At 42.3% G+C, this 27,654-nt stretch overlaps 1 protein-coding gene across 2 annotated transcripts in view; it reads right to left on the bottom strand.

The window, feature by feature from the left end:
- The window catches only part of RELL1 (RELT like 1), a 117,678-nt gene that overhangs the window by 15,320 nt on the left and 74,704 nt on the right, over nucleotides 1–27,654 (bottom strand). For both annotated transcript variants that reach the window (XM_085642289.1, XM_085642288.1), the window contains exons 5-7: nucleotides 24,651–24,899; nucleotides 22,950–23,088; nucleotides 9,641–9,665 (exon numbers count right to left, since the gene is read on the bottom strand). In XM_085642289.1, the coding sequence (XP_085498415.1) occupies nucleotides 9,642–9,665; nucleotides 22,950–23,088; nucleotides 24,651–24,899 (412 nt within the window). In that variant the 3' untranslated portion in view covers nucleotide 9,641. The remainder of the gene's footprint in view (nucleotides 1–9,640; nucleotides 9,666–22,949; nucleotides 23,089–24,650; nucleotides 24,900–27,654) is intronic.

Genomic DNA, 27,654 nt, shown 5'->3' with positions numbered 1-27,654 from the left:
CTTCTTTCGCTCATCTCGCCCAATGGAATTTGAATCTACTAGCAGTTGGGGCCAAATATTATAGCAATTAAATACAAGTCAATATAATGTTCAGTGTTTTCATTCTGCATAATTTCTTTATGGGTGCTATTGCCCATAATATTAGGATGCTTCATACCATTTTGTCAACCCTTTAGCTGCTAGGTCTCGCCCTTTTTTGAGCTATTTCGGGTAGTTTCCGCTTAGGCCTCCATAACTTCTAGTCCACATAAGCTACTCACACCAAATTTGCATCTTTTTTTCCCCCAACATCCCAGGGATTCTAAAGGTACCCAGGATTTGTCAACTCCTTTGGTGAGGACCGAGAAAATAGCCAAAATATAGCTACATTTTGAGTTTTTGGGGAAAAATAGGAAAAAAGTGCTTTGGATAAAAGTGTGTTTTTTTTCATAAAAATCGAATCAATGGACGGTTTGATGTGCTAAAGTCACCATCTTCCCAGTTTTCAGGAAAATGCAGAGCTGAATCAAAAAACCAAATTTTTTACCATAAGTTCGGCATTTGTTTTAAAAGACGTAGACCATTTTTCCTATTTTTTTGTGCTTTCAACCTACTTCGTTAGCTGTGCAAACCAGCATGAAACCCATGGGTGATCCAGGAAAGCTATACATTTCTAAAAAATAGATGAGATTCTGAATTCAGCAAGGGGTCATATATGTAGATCCCATGAGGTTCCCCAAGGAAACTAACAGTTGAAATAAATAAATACTGAAAATGAGTAGAAAAAAACAGCCATTTGTGAGAATGCTTTCTTCTGTAACCTTTTGTCACAATGGCAGATTTACAAAAGCAATGTACGATTACGTTTGCTAGACCCTTTTGGTTGTGGGGATATATAGGGTTTCTAGGTTCTCCAAGAAAGAACCTGAGGCACCCAGGGCCAACAATGGAGCTGCACCGTACAATGGTTTTTCATTTTGTACAGAGTATAGACCAATTTATATGGTGAAATATGTAGAGTGGAAAATAGGTATTTAGGTAACCTTTGTATTTCTGAAATGGCCACAAGATATGGAGTTTAGGAACAGTGGTTATTTGTACATCTCTGAATTCGTGGGTTCTTGTACCAGCATAAGATTTAGAGGATATTTTTCAAAATGTCTTCTTTCTTATACCCTGTCTCACATTTGGAGGGCACAAATGCAGCGAAATCCACTGGCAATAATAAATATCCTACTAGTTTTGCTCCCACAAGTGTTCTGATCAAAATAGTACCTCAGTTGTGTGGGTAGGCCTAGTGCCTACAACAGTAGACGCCCAAAAACGCAACATGGATACATCACATTTTTCCACATAAAACTGACCAGTTTTTTTGCAAAGTGCGTGCATGTGGATTTTAGACCCTAGCTCAGCTGGCACCTAGGGAACCTAGCAAACCTGTACATTTTTGTAAACTAGACACCCAGGGAAATCCAAGATGGGGTGACTTGTGTGGCTCTCACCTGGTTGTTTTACCCAGAATCCCTTGTAAGCTTTAAACTTTGACTGAAAAACACGTTTTCCTCATATTTCTGTAATAGAAAGTTCTGGGTTCTGCAGGGAGCCACAGCCTTTCTTCTGTGATCCCCAAGCAGGGATCCACTAGGGAAAGGTACCATTGGAAAGGGAAGAATCTCTCCTTTCCATTGATACCTCTCCCGTCTGATTCAGGGCTTGGTGGCTGAGATATACCCCCGAGCACAGAAGCAGTGGATGTGAAAGGTGCCAGATTAACTGACCTCGCATTTGTCCTAATCAAAAGAAAAACTGCCATGCACTGGGAAAGCCCCAGAGGCCCAGGAAATCCATTGCTGACTCTGTGTTGTTGAGGTGGGCATGTGCTCAGGCCACGGTTTTGATGGGCCTGCGCACTAGAGAGGGCAGACGGTGGGTGAAGGGTGTTGGGAGATGGTCATTCGAAATGTGGAGGCCAAGAATGATGACCACTGCCCTGAGTGCACGGGCAGACCAGATGGGAATCCTTGCAGCATGACTGACATTTGATTGAACCACATAAAAAAGAAGTCCATACTCCATTATTGCCCCAGGGGGACCGGAGAGTTACTTTTCTCACCCTGGACCCAGTGCATAAGTAGTTAGATGACAGGAGATAGCGAGCCAAGCATCCTCTTCCTCAGCACACGATGCTGCCTGAGAGATAGTTACCATAATATCATGGAGGGTCACTTCACAGGTATAACGAGATTGGAGTAAGGGTACCAGATTCACCTCGGAGAATGAACCGCTTCCATGAGCTTACAGGCCCACCCTCTGATCATGGCTAGACCATAGACGGGTTATACAGCTTATAGGCACCTTCCTGTGCTTTTGTAATTTGTGTATCGTCATGACCTTTTTCTTCCCTCTGAGAACTCCACAGTTCTGGTTACTCTTTGTACTTATGCCTGGATTAATTATCATATTGCTTATGGAACTTGGACAGCGGATAGATACAATCATTGCTAAGTCATGCCTAGTTGGTACCATGCATGTTCTTGCTCTTTGTATGTTAAAATCAATCAAATAAATATTTTTAAAAAATGAAATGGTGTCAGCGCGCTACGTGCACAGATCTTTTCAGAGAGAAAAAATTAAATAGCCTCGGAAGCTGGTGTAGCTCTTTCCCAGCTCCCGCAGCTAAAATGAATAAAAGGAAATTCTTCAGTTGCTCGCACCAGAGGGATTTACTGCCTCGGGTGCCAGGACGGCATGGAGAAGTCCTCAGCACACGAGAACCAGTGCAGCGGATGGCTTGAAGCCGTCCTCCATGCTGAAGGGGTTGAAATCATTATGGTCTAGATTGGTGTCCAGAAGTCTTTTGGATCGATGTGCTAAACTGCAGGGTAGGCTGAGGGGAGCACAGCACTAATCTGCCAAATCTTTGGCAGACTGAGTGTCCATCTCAATAGGAGCCCTTCTACTGCTATGGTACGCCGGAGGGTCCATGAAGAACCTGTTCATGTTCTCCACTTTGCAATACAGGTTGGTATATGTTTGCAGCCAACAGAAATCCACATGTTGTGAACAAAACCACTGTCACAAACCAGGAGGTCTGGAGGTAGAAAAGCCATAAACCACTGGACTACCACCTCGGAATCTGCTAAATTAGGATACCGTAAACACTCTGTTTTCTTCTCTCCAGAGACCTCTTACTTTGAAATGTGTGATAGTCCAAGAATAAAGAAACAAACCACTATGATTTTATCTATCATTCTTAACGTGTTGTTTTGTTCTTTAATTCTTTCATGCAAATAGGATAATCAATCTTTTGCGGATACAGATTTAATCATTTCTGCTGAAGCATATCATTACTATCAATTAGAACAAACAGAGCTTCTAGAAAATTAGTGCTTGCTTGCTACGTTTGTTTCTCTCAAAGAAAATTGTCTAATCATTTCAAACAGCTGAAAGGGAATTGCACGACTTCTAACTGATTGTTAAGTTTAACAGCTGACAACCGACCACTGCTAAAGGATTAAACAAGTGAACATAAAGCTACATATTAGAGAGATCTTCACACCGGCACCATCAAGACAGGACAGGTGCAATTTCAGCACCCACTTTATTTGAACGTTGCTGTGTGGTGGCAAGTGGCCTTCATCAGCTGCCCAGTGGCTCAGTTTGTTCTTTGATACACACAGTTGCTCTGTGACAGGAATAGGATTGCTATCCAGACAGAACAATAAGTTCTGTTGTTCTGAATCAGGGTGGAGTGAGTACTAACATTGAAAATCAAGCTAGGCTATTTTTTTTTTTTTTTTATAAAACTGAGTTTTATACAGCGCAGACGAGACCCAAATCGGGTATCAGAGCACTTTACATATTACCATTTGCATTACATGAAGACACATTCATTTTTGTTAGGCACAGGGAGATTAAGTGATTTTCCCGGAATCACAGGATGTTCAGCGTCATTGCCGAGACTGGGACCCTTCTCCCCAGATTTGAGGTCGACCGCCCTAGCTGTTAGGCCACACCTCTCCTCCTTACTAATCGGCTAGTGTAGTGCCTAGACATATCAAACAAGTGTGTTAATGCTTAAAATACAATAACCATGTTAGGCTATTTCTTGCTGTTCACAGTAGTTATTCATTTTCTTGTTGCTTTATTGTTTATATTATGTGTGGTCACAATTCATACCGTGTGCACTAGATTGGGCTTTTAAAATAAACCATTTACATTTTACAATCTGTTTCTTAAGGCTCCTTGAGTGTGTTATTTATTTATGAGAAAAGATTAAAAGTCCCCACTAAAGTGTCCCTGTCTTGTCTCATGGCCCTGCTCGCTACCCAAAACACATCTTAAGCAAACATTACTTGGCGGGTATTGTATTGGTTGCTGTCCATCTGATCTTCAGATTCAGACTGGCACACATACTTAGTCCTTAGTGCCAGGGGGCACAATATTGAATTCTATTGTCTAGAAGGCTCTAGAAATGTATCAGTGCTTTCTGGGGAGAGACATGCCGTGACGGATCCTGTCACCAATAAACTGAATTCTGTTGGACAGATTCAAAGAATTTTGAGGGACTAACGGAGAACTCCATCCAAGAGTGTAGAAAAATCAGGGCAACATCATGTGAAGCACAATCCTGAAATGGGGCACCCGCACAATCATTAATATAAAGGGGGAAAATGATTCTCTGAAGCCAAAGGAACACAATCAGAGAGACTTCCAGTTTGATGAAGACTTGTGGCTTCATTCAGACCCACATGGAGCACTGAGTAATTAATACAAGTGTTGTTTCCCTTTGACAAATAAAAGGTACTGTTTGAGATCTTAATTCGCTGACATGTGCAAGTGTCTTTCTAATCCACTTAATTCTGTAAATTTATTTAATAAATTGCCAATAGAGGTAAAGTCAAAACCATTCACTCGAAGGCAGAAGAAATTGATATGTATCATCTCTCTATTCCCCATAAAATGTCCTGGGAATGCTCTCTTAGGGTCTCAATATCTTGTCTGTTGTGGCCAGACACGTTGTTAAGCATAGACAATGTGGATGACTGAAAGAATCTTAGCTGGGTTATCCAAAGGTTATTTCTGTTAATGTAGAGTAAGCATTATCCCTCCCCCGTGGATTATGGGAACTGAAGTGGAGTATGACTAGTGATGTGAAGAGCACAGAGACATCATTAGAGCCTCTGAGACACAACTAAGACTAGAGATACAGGTAGAGGGTTTTCTCTGCGATGCCTGAACTTGGCTTATTCGAAGAGCCAGAAGAGAAGCTTCGGCTCAAAGGCAATTATAGTCCCGAAAGATTAATTCCATTCTCAAAAATGAAAAGAACGCTGGAGTGATATAATTTGGATGAAACCAAGTAATTTGGCTATGACCATTCATGTGTTTCGTACATAGAGGCAGAAGATGTTTCTTCCCACCAAACTGAAGGTAAGAGGATTTCCGAAGTGATGCTTGACCTCTTGTTTCTAGTCTGGAGACTTCACACATGCCTTCAGGCTCACACAGAGCCTATGTTCATAATGAGAGATACACTGGCAGTTAGGGACCTTGACAATAGAAGAGCTTGTTCTACAGTCCCACATACCCAAGTTAAGCATTAATCTAACCTGCTTCAAGAAGTGTTTCAGAAGGGAAGAAGTATCATTGTCAAATCCCAAGTGACCGATTCATCTCATAAATAGTCATTATTGTGCTACCATGTGCTCATGTAAATAAAGCATCCAGGTAGATAGAACACCTTTCCCTGGCTTTCTATATTCTTTGCCTTCTTCTTAAGGTGGGATTTAGACATTTTGTTTTTCAAGTTGGCTCTCAGTTAATGCAAGACTGCCAAATGAAAAGATGAACTCGCACTAAAGTCAACTATGTCTGTTGACAAAGGACTTTGGACTACATTTCTCAGCACAACGTAGTTTTTCAGATCTCCACATCAAGTAAAGGTTTCATGAAAGGAGCAGCCATAGCAGCAAAAGCAAATATATTCCTACTGTCTGGAGGCCGAGATGGGATTTCAATAGAATCTATTGAATGTTTGTCTGTTAACTACCTACTAGTGGTGTACTGATCTTCTAGGTCCACTAAACCTGCTTGATGAGTGGATAACCCTATAACAAGTCCACTCAAATGTGCTTTGAGTGAAAGGGGTCTGCTGGGGTTGATGGTACTGAACATGGAAGTCAGCTCAGCTTCAGTTGGTCCGTTTTCTACAGGATTGTACAAAGGAGTCATCAAGAAGATGTCACATATTAGCAGACAGGTGAGGATATTGTCAACACGTCAGATCAGGTAAGAACTGGAATCAGTGTTTTCATCCATGGGGCTAAATGTTTCTAAAAGGGCAACCTTCCTAGAAGGAAGGGATACTGTTGAGGTGTGTTTCACAAAAGAATACTGGAATGCTCATGAATCTGGAGAATACATGTTTTAAATGTTCTAGCGCAAATGGTATGCTATTCTGGAGAAATAAGTTCACCTTCCTTTGCCTCACGTCTGATAGTTGTCAGGAGTTAGGAGTGCTAAACAAAGTGCTTTACAAGTAGCTATTTCACATAACGTAAAAAGTGATCAAAGCCTTACCCTAATTTTGTTTTTACCTAGAGACTGTCTAGCAAGAGGAATATTTAGTCTTCAATTATATTTCTTAATGTTAATATTTACTCCCTTTAAACAAATCTTTATTTCCCGAAACGTAGTTTGTATTCCCTTCACAACAATCTCAGATCACTCTCTACTGTTTTCCCTATCCCACTGAATGCACAATAAACTCCTGTTAGAGGAGGAAGAAACTGAGCCATACTTATTTGGCTTTTAAGACTGCTCAACTCAACGCTTAGCTTGGAAAGTAATACCACCACTTTTCATAGAGCGAGTTTGAAACTTGGTCGTTCTATCCGACAGTGAGCTCGCCTTCACACCACTTATAAAACTATACACCATCTACATCTACTTAGAGAAAGTAGGCCTCTTCCCATCCCTGAATAAAACACACACAATTCATGCAGTGGTATTACCTCATTTAGATAAGCGTAATTACTTATTCACAGGACTCCCTAAACACTCGCATAACTACAAGACAACAGACCAAGCTGCTGGTCTACTATGAGTCTATGTTTTTTTAAAAGCAATACTACAACTCTAACCTTAACATTCTTTTCAACTAATGTCACTTAATTCTGTCAGATTTTCTCCCTTTCTCTTGTTGGTCAATATCTAACTGTATCCAAAGTTGGCTGTTAAACAACCAGCTGTTATTTAATTTATTTCTACAGATTTGTATGCCCAGCAAGTTGGCATGTTTGATACTTTCACCTGTTATTTATTCTACAAGTGCCTCTTCCTGCATTCGCTCTCCACTCCCTCCCTTTTATTTAACTCTTAACCTACTCCATCCATTCCATTCCATCCTGCTTACTATTTATCTTTAATTGAACCAAACACCACAAGAATGATAATACGTACTGTCAAGTAGAACCCGAAACAATGATTGTAGCAAAAATACAAAATAAGTTATATTTATACATCAGTGAAATATATTAAAACATTATAGCATTCTTACAAAAACTTGTGTATCCATCACACACACTTCCAATCATACTTTCAAATATACAAAAGCATAAAGATTTATTAACAATGATACATAAGTAACAATTGATATTGTAGAAAAGAGAATAGATTTTTTTTATCTATTCTCTTTTCTACAATATCAATTGTTACTTATGTATCATTGTTATTCATGAGCCTCTCAATTTGCGACCCCATTGGGAATCGCAAACAGTGTAATACACACGGTTGTACATCCAAAATAGCACCTCGCAAATTACTAGTCACAAAAAACTCGCAATATGCGAGGCACTATTCTGCGCGTCGTACATCTGCCCTTAAATGTGGAGTGCAATCCAACAGCTGACTTTCTTAAACAACAGCATTCATGTGATGGTAGATATTTAGTAGATAATTAGAGTTTCCCCAAATTCTGGATGAGACCCAAAGAGCCTTCAAGGATGCCTGCCCAGCCCCCATGCTATTGTATTTCATAGAACTCAACATCATTGGCTCACAGCTTTCTCAAGCCAATGAGAACTACAAAGATCTCCACAGAGGTGAACAGTTCCTATTGCCCAACGCCCAGGAAATATACTTTGTAGTCAAGAACAACACGCTGCAACCAGTTTCCAGTACCACAGTGTGGATGTTTGACAGAGGACAGCCTGTCACTCAAAACTATGTATCTAAATGTAAAAGCTTTTACTTATATATATATATATATATATGATTCATTAATACTAAAACTAATACAGTGAGTGTGCGTGGTCAAAGGAAATGCAGTGAGGCGTAAGCTCACCTTGCATTACTGACAGCGGTTCCAGTACAAAAAAGTGCACACATGTTTGCAAAATATTACACTTTGGAGCTACTACAAATACTATCAGAGTACTCCATGATTATATGCAAGTACATTCAGAAGCATGAAAACAAGATTGACAGTTGTTTGCTTTCAAAACAAAATGCACACAAAACAAAATGAAAACTTGAAAAAAAAAATCTTTGACTATTGTGCAATTTTAAACAATTTCTCGAAGGCATCATTTAGTAAATTAAAATATTTACATTGATAAATGTAAAATAAAAAAAATAAAAAAAGGATTATTAACGGAGAATCGATGTAAAATCATTATGGGCAACTTGGAAATGAATTAAGTCACAAATTCTTGTAGAAAGTCATAGGTGCACGTTCAGGGATAGGTCTTTGTACTGGTGCATATTTTCATATGCGTTTTCAGTCGTAGGCCTGGAAACTGTACTTCTTGTAAATAAACATTAAGGATTTACATTTTAGAATCAGAATATACACAAGCATATTTGCCAACGCAAAATTCTGCCAAGCGACTACAAATCCTCCTCCCTACACCACCTTTTTTGGCACTCTGGAAATAGTTTAATTTCGGGTCTTGCAAGGAATACATTTCAAACCATTTCCAAAGTGGGTAGAGATGGGAGATGAGTTGGTGAGTGCCATTAAACAGGTCAGTTGGGCTCATAGGGCATTTCAACCCTAAACTACAACTTCCTTCCTACTTCCATATAGATTTGCAGAAAGTGGGCAAAATCACAATATTGGTCAATTCTAAACCATTATATAATACTGTCCCTCTCATTATCAGAGAAGCTATTACCAGTGATATAATGAGAAGGCAGACAAGCTGTCATCTCAATGCATGGCACCAAAGTAAACAAGCAGATTTTTATTTTCATAACGAGAAGAGTTCTGAGCAATTCTTGCCTTGGCCAAGTAGCTAGGTTTTAAAAATTCACACCCATGTTTCCATCCTCCAGATACTTTAAGACTAACATTTGCACAGTTCTTTGCATGGTCACCAACAAGACACATCAAAGAGGCAGGCAGTGCATTAGATTTGTGAGAAGACGTACAGCATGATCATTGTTTCACAGGAAAATGCAACATTACTTATATTGAAATCCATGAGGACTTCTGGATGCCATACTCTAATGCTATAAACACAATTTTTCACTTCAACAGCTCACACAAACGCCCGATAGATAAAACATAATTCTTTTAGGAGAGGTTATGTGATGTCATATAATCAATGCTAGCCAACATTAACTAGTTGCTTTAATTAGAAAATCATTGATTTACCTCATGTTTGAGTAACATTTTGGTCCTGTAAAACAAACACAGGTGAATTAGTGAACCAGTATTACTTAATCAAACAAAATACTACAGTAAAATGAAAATAAGAAATGTCACTAATTTAACAACATGCACATTTAAATTAAAGTTTAAGAAAAAAGAACGAGTAATAGCATGGACTGTTTTGCTATTCACTATCAAACATGTGTGGTATATTGCATATACCACATGCAAAACCAATGGATCACGTATTCGAGCCAACAATTGATCTAAAACATCCACAATTTGTATCAGGATTCATATGCACGTAATAAAAATAATGTAGTCATCTACGGACTTCCACTGTACATTATCTAGAACTTTTGGAGGAGAAGCATTACACATTTTTGGAAGATTGCTGGGGAGACGTTAAGAGCTGTAATCTCGTCCTTGGTGTACCGCTTCCTAATGGTTTCATTCTTCATCCCTACCACAACGGTTCATCAGTATCAGTCTCCGAGGTTCACCTTTTGGACCTTGGTGCCCATTAGGGTCTCGATTAGGAGTGGAGTGGGTTTCCTGTAGGAAATTCTGCTCCACTCAATCATGAGTGAACCATAGTTCCTGCATTTACCAAGTGAGGGAACAATGGTCCCAATTTTACTATCCAGAAAATATAGCTGGTAAATTGCACTGCAGCCCGAACACTTCGCAGGCTCCTGCCCGACTCTCAGGCAAGGCTTGGTCCCCTTGGCAGCCAATATTCTCGCCTTCCTTTCCCCATATTCCTACTTCCAAATCCATGACTTACACCAGCCCCCTGGCACACATGTATTACATGCTCAGAGCAGGAGTAAATGTGTGCCTTAAACCCCACTGAAAAGGAAATACCATGTGAATCGGTAAACCTTGGTCCACACATTTATTCACCAATCTTTGGGGTTTAACTTAACTGTACGTTACTGGTGGGGTGTTACCACAAGGGGTGCAGAGTTTGCATGTCGCCAGTACTGTGCACTTTATAGCCAGGGCCTAATCATCCTAAGTTGCTCCATTGGTGTAGCGTTTATTTGAGGAGCTGCTGGGTCACAAGGTGGATCCTAGAGGTTTGCTCCATCCTTGGAACCGTAAGAGGAGTTAGTTCCTCAAGCTACTTGGAAATAGGCTGCAAGCCTTCTATTAACTCACATGATGATACCACATCTATATTTCTCAATGCACATTTCAGAACTTCCAAAAAGTTATTTTGCTTTGAGGGTTAAACACAAGGATGACGCCACAAGTTGGTCCTCAAGCTTTGGCACAGACTGTGCTTGAAATGGTTTTGGCAAATGTCTAGAGTTTGGGTTTCATGCACTTCTGTATCAGTGCATGGAAGACATTTTGGGGCTGAAGGTTCTTAGACTGCTCTACTGCTTAGGATTACAGGTAGCAAAAGACACACAATTGATGGACAGAATGCAGAACGAATCAAAACATTCACCCCCAGTCAAGAGATCTGGGTTAAATCCATCATTCTTTTGCTCACCATGCCACCCCAGTTTAGACCTGGCCATATGCAAATCAGTCTTGACCCTGTGCCTCATGGGAACAGTCCAGCCCGAACTGCCAAGCCAGGTCCTCCCTGGACCGGAAGTAAGCATCCTAGGACCGGTTTCGTGGTTTCACCCCTCTTCAGCCAGAATTGCTTGATTCCAGTGGCACAGAGAGCCCAGGATCCATGTCTTGGCATACCTGGTGCACTTAGGGCGAGAAAGCAAAAGACACACAATTGATGGACGGAATGCAGAACAGGGTCGAGACTGATTTGCAGATGGCCAGGTCCAAACTGGGGTGGCATGGTGAGCAAAAGAATAAATGATTTAACCCAGATCTCTTGACTGGGGGTGAATGTTTTGATGTGTTCTGCATTCCATCCATCAACTGTGCGTCTTTTGCTTAGTTTTACAGGTAGGGCAGTAATTTTGTACCACAAGTCTTTTGACCACATGGCTGTATATGTGAATTCTCTAGAGTTGAGCATCTAATCAAGTTAATTGATATGCAAGAGGATTCAATGCTGCATTATATTTACTCATGTAGATTGTCTACATAGTACAAAATCCATGTAAGTATAGCATAATTGTGCTTTAGAACATGTATTTTTCCTGTTTGACCAGAGTAGATCTTCATGTTTATCCAGAGAAACATACATAATTGAAAGCCTTTGTGACTACCCTAAATTCCAACTTAAGAGGATGTGAAGAATAGTTTGCATTCCAACAACCAAAAGTGGAAAAAGATTGTGGGCCTGCCCAAGATAGCGATCTACCAAACATTATCAATGAAAAAACCACAAGGCTATCTGGGTGGAGGGAATACCACAGGCTTACCTAAATGGGGGACCCTCAATTCCTATGTTTTAATGTGTCGAGGGAATTCATACAATATAAAAAATTAAGGACGAACTCTCACCCACCAGCTTAGGTGACATGATTTATCATCGGATTGTCTTATCTGCCGGACTCACTTGATACTTCAGGAAGTACTTTCTTTTAAGTGGGTAAATCTCACTCAGCCATGAGAAAAGGGATTCTAAGAGAGTGATTAAAAATCCCTTTAGATAAACCCGTAATATGCCTTTCATATAGGTTACTGGAGGGATGATAACATCAAAATAGCAAGTGAGGATAATAGAGATAACTATTCCTCTTACAGGCCATTGGTTGTCTGTTTCATCCAAACTAACAAGCTCCCTAGGGGTCCATGACTTTAAGGACCGAGAACCTTAATAACTTGCATCTCTCATTCACTCACACTTACTAATGCACTGACGCTCATTAACTCTGAAAGCCTAATTCTGAGAAAATTTCATCGAATTTCACGAACGTTCACAAAACAATTGCATACATTAGCATAACCTTACTTAACATGCATTTATTTTATTCTTTCAATTTTTTTTTTTATTAGTTTCAAAAACAGTAATTCCAAAACAAACAATTAAATTACAGTCGCATGATACCATACATTATTTGCCACTTCATGGAGCATTACATCATCTCTTTCTTCACTCATTCATTTTATTCTTAAGAATTTTATATGGCCATAGCGGAGTGCGATCATTTTCTATAACCGTTACAAAATAGAAACGTTTTCTCCACTTATGCGGTTTTACTCATGAAGAAAGGTCTGCAAAGTACGTTTAATATTCTGCATGAACAAACATATCTGCAATCAGAAAAATCCGCAAATCCTGATTCTATGAAGTGATACTCAACATTGTAAAATATTTTGTGAATGAGGCGCATTTGATAGGAGGCACCAAGTAGCACCGGTGTGGAAGTCTTGCTTATCAGCAACTCCGCTCAGTTAATCCAATAGCAAATCTCCCCAGCAAATCTATGCTGGGCACCCAAAATTACAAAACACACTAACGCACTACCCAGAATAGGGTTGTAGCTTCCACTGTCACCTTTGCTAGTACTGGAATCATAACATTTGTTTACTTCCGCACACTTCATGAAGAGGCTGCTGGTGGAGCTGTTTCATGCACAAGCTCCTCAACCCACTGGATGGATTAAGTAACCAAGTAAATGTAAATTTGTGTCCTCTTTCGCCATGGATCCGCCTCGGTCCCAGTGTTTAGTTCTAGAGAAGAATAATGGTGGAGTGTGATCCACCAACAGGAACTTCCTACTGGGACAGCAGGGTTTATCATGCAGGGCTGGAGCACCGCTCCCCTGCCTCTTAAGAAAGAACCTGGCTTTACCTGTGCAACCATAAGTTCACTCTGAAAAAGAGCAGATGAACCAAATGGGATCTGGAAAGGCTCCCAGAAATCTATCTGAAACTAAACAGGACTATTAGGGTGCTGGTAACCAACCTGACATAGGGTTGCCTGCACCCACACTTCCACATTAATCAAACTGACCACAGTGACTTGGGAGGAACTTGCCAGTATGCTCGAAAAATCCACAATACACGTACCTGTTACAGGTCCGAGCACGGCAGGGCGAGCGACAGATTCTTCAATTAAGCCTACATTTGGCGAGTGGAAGAATGCATACAAGATGCAATATAATGGTTTTGTGTCCAGTATGACTAGTCTCTACAAAATGAAAAGCATTTCCACATTGGATTTTACAAGCATACTGGCGCATTCAGTGAGAGACAAGTGTTTTATGATGGCGAACATAAAAAACAAAAAGGGAACAAGTCAGTTTTCCCTCATGGCATTTGTCCTGTCCAATGGAGTGGAGACAGGAGTGTTTTAAATGTGGGGCTATGTAATGATTGTGCACTATGCCATTGAAAAAGGTGGAATCGCCGACATGTGTTTCCCACAATACATTGAAATTTAAGAACCGAAGAGTGGTCTGTGGCTCCCAGGTGCAATAATTTGGTGGCTAATAATTTTTTGTGGCGGCCAGTGACGACAGACGCACCCACCCAGAAGAGAGGGTGTGTATGCATATACCCAGTATGCATCTGTTCATGGCATGTAGAACTGTAGAGTCACATGCTGTGCATAGCCCGCCATCTAGTGTTGGGTCCTGATGTTTGCACTTTGTTTTTGTTCCAAGAAGTCTTTTCCAGTCTTGAGGTAAGTGACTCCTCCTTTTGGTGATAGTGCGCGTGGGCATCAACTCCATTGTTAGACTGTTTGCCGCAGAGGGTGATGATAATGGAGTTAGTAAGTGTAGTAAGAGATGTCCATGTATGTATGTATCTAAATAAGATGTACCTGCAACAGGTATAGGTACCCGGGGAGGCGGGTGGGCACATGCGACTCTACAGCTCTACATGCCAGTAACAGATGCGTACTGGGTAAGTAGCATTTTCCGTTCGAGGCACGTGAGCTGTAGATCATATGCTGTGCATAGACTGAGAAGCAGTTATCTCCCAAAGCGGTTGCTAACCTGTAGCTGTTGCAGTGGTCTGAAATAGTGTACTTAAAACTGCTTGGCCCACACTAGCTTGCTGTCTTGCTAACACATCTACACAATAGTGTTTTGTGAATGTGTGAGGTGCAGACCATGTTGCAGCTTTGCAGATATCATCTATGGGTATGTTTCCTAGAAATGCTATAGAAGCCCCTAGTTTGCGATCGGAGTGTGCTCTAGGGGAACTGTTAAAGTTCTTTTTGCTTTTGCATAGCATATCTGGATGCATTGGACTATCCACCTTGCAATGCCTGACTTTGATATTGGATTGCCTTTATGTGGTGGAGCAAAAGCGTCAAATAGTTATTTTGTTTTGAGGAAAGGTTTTGTCCTTTCTATATAGTAAAGAATAGCTCTTTTCACATCTAAAGTGTGTAAAGCAAGTTCTGCCACAGAATCTGGCTGAGGGAAAAACACAGGCAACTCAACAGATTGGTTGATATGAAAGGCAGAAATGACTTTTGGTAGAAATTTAGGGCGAGATGTGATAGCTATGAAGAAAGCTACCTTCCAAGTAAGAAACTATATTTAACATGTATGCAATGGTTCAACGTGTGGACCCATTAGCCTGGTGAGGACAATGTTGGAGCTGGTGGAAGTCTTGGAAGAATGATTCTTTTAAGTCCCTCCATAAATGCTTTGATGACAGGCACTCTAAAAAGAGAAAGATGTTGTCTGTTCTGTAGGTATGCAGCTATTGCAGTAAGATGTAAGCGTTTGGAAGAGTACGCTAAATTGGAACGCTGCAGATATAGTAAATAGCAAATGATGTTTTGAACTGAAGCGTCCAGTGGATCTATTTGATTGTTTTTGCAGTATATCACAAATCACTTTCACTTTGCTGCATAGAATGCTCTGGTGGTAGGACGCCTAGCCTCTTTGATAATATTTATACAGTCTGGCAGAAAATTAAGGTAGTCAAACTCAAAGATTTCAGGTGCCAGATCGCAAGGTTGAGATGGCTGGGATCTGGTTATCTTTTTTCTCCATGACTCGGAGTGAGCATATTGGGAGTGAGGTGTAGTTTTTGGAGAGGAACTACTGAGAGCTCCAACAGGGTTGTGAACTAGGGTTGTCGAGCCCATGTGGGGCCAACTAGGATTAATGTCAGGGATGCCTGGCTGAGCTTCCGAACCACTAATGGAATGAGTTGGAAGGAGGAAAAGCATAGGCAAATATCCCTGACCAATTCGTCCATAGTGCATTGCCCTTGGACAATGGGTGTGGATGTATGGATGCAAAGTTTGGGCATTTTGTGTTTAGGTTTGTGGCAAACAGATCTAGGTCTGAGAAGCCCAACATTTGAAAGAATGGGAGGAGAACTTGAGGGTGGAGTTCCCATTCGTGGATCTGTTGTCTTTGACGACTGAGCAGATCAGCAATCTGATTGTTTACTCCTGGAAGGTGTTCTGCCAGGAGAAACATTTAGTGATGTATGGCCCATCTCCATGTGGTCTGTGCTAGTTGTGACAGCTGGAGAGTGTGTGTCCACCCATGTTTTTGTATATAGTACATTGCTGTCATGTTGTCTGTATGGATCAGGACATCTTTGCCTACTAGATGAACTTGAAACTGAGCGCTAGAAAAATTGCTAGCAGCTCTAGATAGTTGGTGTGGAGCCGCTTTTGCTGCAGGCTCCACATGCCCTGAATAGTATGTGCTTGGAGACGAGCTCCCCAACCAGTGAGTGATGCGTCTGCTGTTAGTACTATCTATGGAACTTGGTCGATGAAGGGCCACCCTTTTGAAAGGTTTTATGTATTCCACCACTGCAGAGAGTTATGGGTTCGGCCGCCCACCAACACTAGATCCGATAACCGACCCTGAGCCTGGTTCCACTGACGTGCTGAGCACTCTTGAAGGGGAGGCATGTGAAGTCTTGCGTAAGGGACTATTAGTATGCAAGACGGCATCATCCCTAGTAACTGCGTGAACACTCGAGCTGGCAATGAGTGATGAGGCTGAAACTGGCAGAGCAGAGTATTCATGTTGCAGATTCTGGCCCGATTGGGGTAGGCCAAAGTCTATTGTGTATCTATTGTGGTTCCCAGATACACCTGTGTGTTGGTGGCTGTAGAAGATACTTGGACAGGTTTGCTGTGAATGCAAGCTCGTGGAGCAACTGCACAGAGAGTCGGCTTTTTTGCGAGCTGGCTTTTATGAGAAAGTTTTCCAGATATGGGAAGACGTGAACGTGTTGTCTTCGAAGATGAGCTGCGACTACTGCTAAGCACTTGGTGAAAACTGGGTGCAGTTGTTACTCCTAATGGGAGCATCTTGAACTGATAATGCTGTCCTGCTACTACGAACCTTAGGTATTTGCGATGAGCAGGATGTATTGGGATATGGAAATAGGCGTCCTTTAAGTCCAGAGTGGACAGGAAGTAGTCTTGTTGAAGGAGTGGAAGTACTTGTTGTAGAGTGACCATTTGAAAGTGGTCTGATTGCATGTATATATTGAGTTCTCGGAGGTCCAGTATATGCCTGAAAGATCCGTCCTTCATGGGATTTAAGAAGTATAGGGAGTATACTCCTGTTCTTTGATATTTTAATGGGACTGGCTCTATTGCTCCTTTTTCTAACAGAGACTGAACCTCTTTTTTTTAGAAGGGCGAGTTGTTCCTGTGACATTGCATGTGATCTTGGAAGAATGTTTGGGGGAGTGTCTCTAAGTTCCAGACAGTAACCATGTTGGATAATTTGTAGAACCCATTTGTCTGAGGTGATGGTGTTCCAAACAGGGAGAAATTGAGGGAGACGTCCTTCGACAGGAAGTCACTGTTAGACCTAGCATCATTGGCATGAGTCTCTCCTCCATTTTTTTCTGTTGGCCTCCGCTGTTTACGATGTTTTTGCTGGAATATTGCTTTGGGCACTGTGCCACTGCTGATCAGTGCCACAGTGCAAGTGCTCCCTATGTTAAATTGATACATTGATTGGTGTTACCATGATTGGCTTGGTTGACTTACTGTTCAGACCCTAGTCTAGTGCACCGCGTGTGCCAAGGGCATGCAAGTTAACTGCTGCTGGTGGGCTTGCAGCACTGGTTGTGCCACCCACAGAAGCAGCTTATAAAATGTGTCCCAGGCCTGCCACCGCAGAGCCGCGTGCAGTCCCTGACTGCCATGTCGAGTTGGCAAGGAAACCTACTTGCCAGTCTCTAAAACCTTCACTTTGCCACATTTCAGACACCTCTATGGTAGGCCCTAAGGCTGGGTTCATTGTGGGTAAAAGGTAGGTCATGCCCTGATGTTTGTGGCATGACCTAATAGTGAATTACAGCCATTTTCGTTTTTCACTATTGAAGGGCTACCTGTCTCCCTTAGGCCAGAATGAGCAGACTGATTATTAACTCTATTATAATCTATCTGACTCAGGGAGCATGGTAGCAGGTCGAGTTTAGTATCCCTGAACTCAGAATTTAATAACACACCCTTTAGGATGGATGGTTTTTAAATTCTGTGTATGAAAATAGCCCTTTTAGAAAGTGGCTATTTTCTTGTCCAACTATCCACCGGTCTCTGCTGGTTTGGTGTGTGTGTCAGGGGCTGGGTGGCTCCAGAGGTCTGAATGAGTCAGTGTGGGGTGAATGAGGCAACTACACTTAGAGTGGGGGAAGAGTAGTCCCCGATAGCCTGCCCTGCCTGACACAATGCTGGCTCCACCTCCTGCGGGCGACTGATAGCCCTGCCCCTGCCAGTGACAATACTGGCTCCGCCTCCTGCTGGGCGACTGATAGCCCTGCTCCTGCCAGTGACAATACTGGCTCCGCCTCCTGCTGGGCGGCTGATGACCCTGCCCTGCTCAGTGAATAGGCCAGGTGCCTTGGCCTGGCAACACCCACAACAAACCTAGGATGGGGGGGAACTTCCCTGCTTGGACAAAGGGAACAAAGACGAAAAGGGGTATAAAAGAAGGACCCCTGAACCAAAGAACTAGATCACTTCTGACAAGGAAACCTCTACCAAGGACAAGAAGCCTGCTGATCCAAGGACTTGCCTCCACCTTTGCCAGTGTGCTGTTTGCTGAGGGGAACCTGAAGCTGCTTCTTTATTTTTGCCAAGGGACAAGGAGAGAGGAACTTGGTGTGTACTCTCAAGCTTGCAAGAAAATCTCCAAGGGCTGGAAGAGTGCCAGCCTCCTGTTGAAGTCAAAGGGCCAAAGGACTTCACCCTCTACTGAATTGCTGGTTGCTGGAAAGTGTTATTTCCAGTGCACAGGGGAAATCTGCAGTCTCGACGTCGCCGACGCCGCCGAATCCAGCTCGCCATCGTGGGTAACGGCTCCAGTGTTCAGAGCCTTCGACACCGGCCGCCGGGCCCGATCGACGCCAGTAGCGACACCAGTGAGTAGTGAGTTCGGCTCCAGCTCCAAGTGACCCCGTCTTGACGCCGGTATCGACGCCAGTGAGTAGTGAGTTCGGCTCCAGCTCCAAGTGACCCCGTCTCGACGCTGCTGCTGATCGCATCGACGCGACGCCCTTCTCGACGCCGTGAGCGCTGCTCCGGCCCGACACCTCTCGACGCCGCTGCGGATCGACCCGAATCCGAGGCACGATCGACGCCGACCTCGACACTGACATCTCGACGCCGTGGATCATCATTTTCTTCATTTCCAAAGGTACTGTGTTTGTGGGTTCTGTTGCAACTCCAGGCTCGACGTAGCGCTCCTCGCGGTCGAAGCCGAACCGTGGGAATATCGTAAACTCGACGTCGTGTGACTCCTGTGGGGGTCACATTGTTGCCAAGAACTGTGTTTTCAGAAGAATACTTACTTTTGTTGCTAAAGAACTATTTCCTAAGAAGAAACTTTACCTGAACTATTATTTTTCCTTCCAAAGAGTATTTATTAAGATTGTGGTATATTTTTGTCGTTATTTGGTCTTGTGCTAAGCCTTATATAAAAATACTATTTTTATAATAACTCCTGTGTTGTGTCTATTTGTAGTGTATTCACTTTATTACTGTATGTGGTCATAACTGCTTAACACACTGCCTCCGAGATAAGCCTGTCTGCTCTGCCAAGCTACCAAGGGGGTGAGCAGGGGTTATCTGAGTGTGTAATCCCCTTGCCCTGACTAGAGAAGGTGGGTCCCTATTTGTCATAAGTGTATACCTCTGCCAACTAGAGACCGCCGGTTCTAACAGTCACTATTTGTTATTAGCGGGGGAAGTGCGTGTGGCGTTGCCTCTGCCTCTTCCCTTACCACCGTTTCCTCTAAAACCTCCTCTAAAATATCCTCTTGAGGAGGGCAATTGATTGCTGCCTAAGTAAAACGAGGAGGGATTTTCTGTGGTAACAGTTTTGGAACCACCCCAGTAAAAGGAGCGGCAAAAGGAACCTCTACTAGCAGGTAATTGTAAAGCCGCCATGGACTTTGCGACCTCAGTGTCTTTCATTTTCTCCAGCGAGGTGTCTACTGATGGGCTAAATAGGTGTTCCTTGTCAAAAGGTTGATTAAGAATGGAGGCCTGTACCTCAGGTTTCAAACCTGATATTCTTAACCATTCTTAACCATGCATGTCTGCGTAGCAATACACTTGTGTTTACTGCACGTGCTGCTGTGTCTGCTGCATCTAATGCACATTTGATGGAGGTATTGGTAATGAGTTTTCCTTCTTGTATAAGATCATTTGCCTTATCCAATATCTGCTTGATGAGCATAAAACTAAGTTTTTCCAACTCATCATAATGAGCTCTATCATATCTGGCTAGCAAAGCCGGAGCATTGGCAATGCACCAGTGATTAGCTGCCTGAGAAGCTACCCTTTTACCAGAGGCATCAATTAACCTGGACTCTTTATCAGGAGGAGGGGCCTCACCTGCTTGTGAATTTGCTCTTTTACGAGCTTTAGAGACCACCTAAGAGTCTAACGGCAGTTGACCTTTGATGTAAGCAGGGTCAGTAGTTGCTGGTTTATATTTTTTCTCAACCCTGGGCGTGATTATTCTTGCCCTGACAGGGTCTTTGAAAACCTCATCTGCATGCTTAAGCATCTCTTTAAGCATTGGTAAAGTGTGTGTTGTTTTCCGAGTGGAGATTAATGTCTCGAATAAGAAGTCGTCCTCTAAAGTTTCTTTATATAATTCCACCCCATGATAGTGAGCAGCCCTATTAAGAAACCTAATGTAACCTATATTGTCATCAGGAGGTGATGGCCTTGATGGACAAAAATCGGGGTCAGTGTCTGTATGTGGATCAGTATTACAATCCTCCCATGGATCAGCATCTTGTGACCTGTTGTCATCCCTATCCCCATACCCACCCCCTCATCCTGTGGGTCAGGTGATAGTGGTGAATTAGTGGGGGTAATAGGTAGGGGAGGATTAGTAGGTGAAGGTGGTGGAATATCAGGTGGTGATGGGTTTGTACCCATATTCCTTTTCTTTAGAGGTATAGGATTCTCATCCTGATGTGCCAATTTCCTTTTTTCGGGTAATTTGGCATGAATATGTCCAGTATCTTGGTTGATAACCAGTTCTTTTTGTTTCGGATCTGGAGGTGGAACATCGAACTGAAAATCTTTTGTTGGAGTCTTTTTCTCTATAGTTGTAGTTTTCGTCGTCTGGAGTTTCGGCTTCGAACTCTTCGGCACCGAAGATTTAGGTTTGGACAAAGATGGAGGATATACATGCTTGCTTTTCGGCGCCGAGGAATTCAGTTCGGAAACGTTAGGGGTCCGACTCGCCCCCGAGCCGGAAGGCTTTTCTTTGTGTTGCGGCGCCGGGCCTGCGGGCGGAGTGCTTGAAACTCTCTCGGTGCTGACCTTGGCCTGTAGACAGAGGAAGGACCGGAGCCTTTTTAGGTTTTGGTTGTTGGGGCAAGGTGGTTTCTGTACTCCTGGTACGTTGACCTGGTGTAACTTGCTCCTCTTCTTCCATGTCCGAGTCGGCTTCGGACATGGAGACATGTTCCTATTCATCAGCTCCCTGAGCATGTTCTTGGTCGGAATCTTCTCCGAAGATGTCCGGTACGAAGTCGCCTTGTTGTTGCACTTCGTGACGTCGAGCCCAACAGTCAGGGAGCGTCTTCTTCGATCGAAATGATCGGCACGCGTTTCTCGTCGTGTCCTGGGGACAAGCAGAGATTGCACACATTCTGCAGGTCGGTGCTTGAAAACTGGGACAGAGCTTGAATGGAGTCTGTTCCATCGACTGCTAGCGAGCCCGGCACAGTTAGGCCTAACGGCCCTCCACAAGTTTTCCAAACGAAGATTCTTGGTTCAAAACGATACACGGAGAATAGGAAACACGATCGAGAAACAATACCGTTGAGGGTAGTGGAATGCGCGTCGAAGGGAACCCGAAAAACGTGCCGGAGCACAGCAATTCACATCCGAACCCAATGGCGGAAAAAACTAACTAACAATGTAGTTGACGCCTATGCACACTGTCACCGAAAGGAGGAGTCACCTACCTCGTGACTGGAAAAGACTTCTTCGAGCAAATACAAAGTGCAAACGTCCGGACCCAACACTATATGGCGGGCTATGCACAGCATGTGATCTACAGCTCACATGCCTCGAATATATTTTCTTTTTTCAAACAAATGCCCAAGCTTTTGAAGACGCACTCAGCAGGAGACGCAAGTAATTAAGGCAGCCAACAATTTAATTTAATTAATTTCGCAGATACGTTTCGGGGCGGCACGCCCCTCCATCACAGGCGGTTAAGGATATGCAGAGTAAGCTCCCATTACTCTTTTTATGTCCATGTATTACCTGTAGGTTCACAAGTAGTACAAGCATGTTGGGACCTGTAGTCCGTTCATGGGGCACAGTATTTTCCTTAAGTAAGTCCCGACACATCCTTGATATTAAAACCATTTATCTCCCTCAGTGGGCCTCTGGATGGATTGCTGACCCATTTCGCCGCATCTCCTGCACTGCACCATGGGTATAGACAGTTCCGCAGCCTCGCATTTCAGTTAGAGCGATGGTGCTGTCTTCCACGGTCAGGACAGCCGTGCGATGAATTTTCAAACAAATACCCAAGCTGTGCAGGAGATGCGCCCCCCCCCTACTTCTCTGTGAGAAAGGTTGTAACTGGTGCATTTTAACAAACATTTAGCATTTCGTACACCAGAATTCTACAGCTGTAACTTACAGGCCCGTAAGTATGGGATACTTCAAGTTGCAGAGTATAAAATCTGAGTAGGGCAATAGACCACTACTCTTGAACACTGCTGGAAATGCCAAGAAATGTGCACTACACTGAAAAAAATGCAAGTGAACATTTTGCACTTTAGCTATATATGTAAAATGTCAATGCTTGGACAGTACAATACCCTTGTAAATATGTATAACTAATGCACATGCAAATTGCCTCTTTTTCTCAACACAGGCAGAGCATGCACCTTGAAAAACAGCTCACAGTCCGCCCCTTTTGTAGTGTCGCCATTATTTTACACTGACCTCAGATTCCGTTTCACTTCTTAGCCTTGTACTTGCTTTCACAGGTGTGGAAGGGGGTTCACCGTTCTCACAGTCTCTGCTCTCAGACATCAACCTTTTCTGTTCCTTACTTTTGCTCTCCACTTTTGTTACTCTGAACCTGAAAAACAAAAAGGATCCTTCACCTATTCCATTTTTCATACAATAGCATTACTAATAACCAAAGATACTGAAAAATACGAACACAAACACAAATATTGAAAAGTGTTAATATGAGAAGTATGTTCTAAAATAATCAACTTAATTAATGGCAATTTGTTAGTAGGAAGAAAATGTTAATAAGCTGAAACAGTAGTTTTGTGTCTGGCATCTATTATAGGTTCAGATCATACTTCCAATTTCACCATGTACTTGGGGAATTGGAAAGGTGGTGTGTTTTTAGGTCGAGCCTGGTGGCAGCGCATTTGCGCTACTCGCTCTGCGAGGCATGCAGTAATAGAGTATGCTGTGGAAGCCTCGCCTACTCTCCTCCCATATTTTTAAATGGCTGGTGTCATTGTACTTGGTAAATGCTAGCTTCCGATTGATTAGGAGGCTTGTTAGTCCCTCCTCATTACCGCTATGTCGCCGTTTGTTACCTCCCACGAGGACTGGATCTTTTACTTGCTGCGTTACATGTTCTCCTTCATAAGTCGAAAGCACTTTTTTCTTTAATGGTCTTCCCTACTCCACTCATGACATCTCAGCAGGCCCTCTGGTTTTACGAATGTATATATTTAAATTATAGCGCGTCCGCTTTATCTATAGCGGCCGCACTTTATTATTTATTTACTTAACGCTGGCTGCTTTCCTAATGTATTTATTAAAATTATAGCACGTCCGCTTTAATTAAAGTGGACGCGCTTATTTATTTTATTAATACTGCAGGCCGCTTTCGTTAGGGCCGAGCAAGGGGGGAGTGGAGCACAACGTTATAACATTTGCAATGTAATAGGACTCGCATTTACGTGCGTTCAAGATATTGTCATTGTAAATGACAATACCGTTTATGTATTAAAAACCAAAACATAAATGAAAGGCATTGTCATTTACAATGCCAATAGCTCAAACTTGCGTAAATGCGAGACCTATTGCATTGCAAATGCTTGCTTTCATATTATAGGCAATGACCAAAGACGCCTTTCAAATGACTTTCTTGATGCCCACCAGTTGTCCGCTTTGTCCAATGAATTAACACCATTTTCAGTCGCGTTGTGTTTTAAACCACGTCTAGCATAGGGGAGAACAAACAAACAGAACTGTCAATTCAATTGGGGCAGGAGAAGCCTCTGTCAAATAACATCCGAGCTCCACTAGTTCATGTTATTTAGAAAATAATAGCTCTAAACATTCTACAAACAAATGTTAAAAAAAAAAAAAAATTACAAAAAAGAGTTTGCTAGAGCGAAAGAAACTGAAGGATGAGTCTGTACATAAAACTGTGGCGCATCGGTTTTCCTCCAAAACAGCGGCTCACACACAAAAGACTTTTATCGAGCCTGGCAAGGAGGACCTTGTGATTGTCGTTGGAATGTAACTTTATTTACCCACATTGATTATCAGCAGAGAAACAAGGCCATACTTTCAGGAGAGAAGTAACCATTTAATAGACAACAGCAGTTGTATGTGCGTGCGTAAATAAACAAAAAAAACACACACACACACACACACACGACAACCTACCTTCCGACGGACAGGACTGTAGTAACTGACGGACGAGTCTTCCTCGGTTCCTTTGGCTCCTTGACCTTCGGGGACAGTCTCATTATATGCCATTTTTTGTGACTACACCGGGTGCAGACATTTTTTTCTGCCACTCCACCAACAGTGTGTAAATGGAGCCCTCGACAGCTGTGCTTGGTTGGGGTGGCGCCGGGGGACAACGGTGTTCCAGGTGAACCAGGACTTCCAGGCGAACATGGCGTCCCTGGGCTGAAATGTAAAAGAAAAATATATATAGGGCACATTTCATATACCGATTTTTATTAACGTGTGCAACAAATAAATCATTCAATGACTCCTTCCTAAACCCCGGATCCCCAGTCCAGGCTAAGAGCTTGGGCACTAAAACATCTCTTTCCAAGTTAACCAAACAGGTCTAGAAACCATCCCCTACTCTACTAAGCTAACTTGGAAGAAGGCCGGATAACTAGTCACTGGGGCGTACGGACAGTGAAAAACCATAGAAGACTGATATTGCTGCAATTCTATAAACCAAAGGAAGCGCAGGTGGAAGATTAGACGCAGAAGCGCGGCTCTTAGGTATCCTGCGCACATCGATGGAGAAGAGGCTTTCCTATGATACACACATGTAGTGGACATCTGCTCTTAGGAGAGGGTTTGTGCAAGTCATGTATGGAGAAGAGACTTTCCTATGATACACACATGTAGTGGACATCTGTTCTTAGGAGAGGGTTTGTGCAAGTTCTGAATGGAGAAGAGACTTTCCTATGATACACACATGTAGTGGACATTTGCTCTTAGGAGAGGGTTTGTGCAAGTTCTGAATGGAGAAGAGACTTTCCTATGATACACACATGTAGTGGACATCTGCTCTTAGGAGAGGGTTTGTGCAAGTCCTGTATGGAGAAGAGACTTTCCTATGATACACACATGTAGTGGACATCTGTTCTTAGGAGAGGGTTTGTGCAAGTCCTGTATGGAGAAGAGACTTTCCTATGATACACACATGTAGTGGACATCTGTTCTTAGGAGAGGGTTTGTGCAAGTCCTGTATGGAGAAGAGACTTCCTATGATACACACATGTAGTGGACATCTGCTTTTAGGAGAGGGTTTGTGGGCACTTCTGGGTGGGTGTACCCTTGTGCAAGTCCTGTATGGAGAAGAGACTTTCCTATGATACACACATGTAGTGGACATCTGTTCTTAGGAGAGGGTTTGTGCAAGTCCTGTATGGAGAAGAGACTTCCTATGATACACACATGTAGTGGACATCTGCTCTTAGGATAGGGTTTGTGGGCACTTCTGGGTGGGTGTACCCTTGTGCAAGTCCTGTTATGGAGAAGAGACTTTCCTATGATACACACATGTAATGGACATCTGTTCTTAGGCGAGGGTTTGTGGGCACGTCTGGGTGGGTGTCCACTTGTGAAAGTCATAAATGCTACAAACTCAGGAGTTTATCACAGCTTCCACCATGATCCACCGTGTAAACACATTTGTAAATAAACTACAAAGACCAGGAGTGAGTGCAGATTAAATAACAGTGCACCTTATAGAGAACACAGTAGAAATAACAAGAGAAAATCCGCATAATTAAAAGAGGTGTCCGATAGGGTTATTTTCAAAAGGAAAAAATATTTTTTCCGACCAGAAAATGAAGTACAAGTTGAAATTAACATCTGCTTATGCGAATGGGTACAGATGGCACATTTCACTTTGAATAAATAGTTGCCCATGTAATTACCGCTGGAAAACTAACTTGGGTAGCTGTTTAGGAGTACTGATCGAATTAATTCGAGGTTCCAAAAAAAGTAAAAATCTTTATACAAAAGTAGGCATACTTTTGGAATAAATAACCTTACTTCTTTTTTCTGATTTTTTTGTGTATCAGGCAAATTTGAATGAGCGATTAAAGTGATATCCATCATCAACCTTACAAACTACTCGCCATATATAATGTATTTAGTAAACTGCTTTACCAACCACAATCAAGTGTCATTATGCACACTAATTATTAAGCCTACTTTACAATCTCCTGCAACGCCATGGTTTATTCTTGCAAACTAATTGCTACATAAAAGGTACAAAATGCTATTTTTTGCCAATCATTTTTAAGTCTATTGTGATATTTTAAAGGTACAATTACACTCAGCCTAATGTTTATTTTTTGTCAACACTAACTGGAATGGAATTCAGGACCATGCCAAACTAGGTGCATTTCTATAGGTCAGTACTCCCTTGTAAGATAATCCTCATGAATATGACCAGAATAAAACGCCCCCCCCTCACTACTTGGGAGTGTTAGAATGGATGTCCAGATATTGTGAAATACCAGAATCTAAGTCTCCTGCGGAAAACAAGATCTCTGAATGTCAACCTTAAAGTACGTAGCGCCTATCTAAGAATTCAGCAAAACTGTCAACAGAAACTTGTGAAAACAATCCATGTTAAAGACAATAGCCTTACATCAAGCTAAGGTGGGTGTCATTCATTATTTAAGAAAAAGTTAGGAAGCCGGATGCTCCTGGACCAAAGCCTGGTTAGGGTACTAGGGTTTTCATGCAGTTGGAGGGCAAGAGGCTTATGAAAACTGGAGTGTGTCTATATTGCTACAGAAATGAACAAGGAATAGGGCAGAAGGATTGCAGAAACAAAAACAAGTTTAATGGGAATAGGGTGACAAATCTTAACTTTGTTAAGTTCGCACTCTTTAATAACTGGCCTAGTTATGTACCGGGGCAACTAGGAATATGTGGCATGGATGACCACATTATCCAGAAAGGTTATCTAACTTACGTGACAAAAAATGCAAATTATGTGGCACATTCTCTGGCAGTATTTTCATCCAGTTTAGCTAGATAGATTTTTTGTGAAATCTGCAAAATATGCAACATAATATGTGGCAATTCAACAAAGGTTGAAGTGGAGTTATACGTAAGGAAGGTAGAAAGGTTTTAACTTCTGTTAAAAACAAAACTTAGAAATTCACTGAATTAACAAAAA

Source organism: Triturus cristatus, chromosome 2_2 (genome assembly GCF_964204655.1).
Source record: "Triturus cristatus chromosome 2_2, aTriCri1.1, whole genome shotgun sequence".
Lineage (NCBI taxonomy): Eukaryota > Metazoa > Chordata > Amphibia > Caudata > Salamandridae > Triturus > Triturus cristatus.
This window is presented reverse-complemented; position numbering and strand designations above follow the sequence as displayed.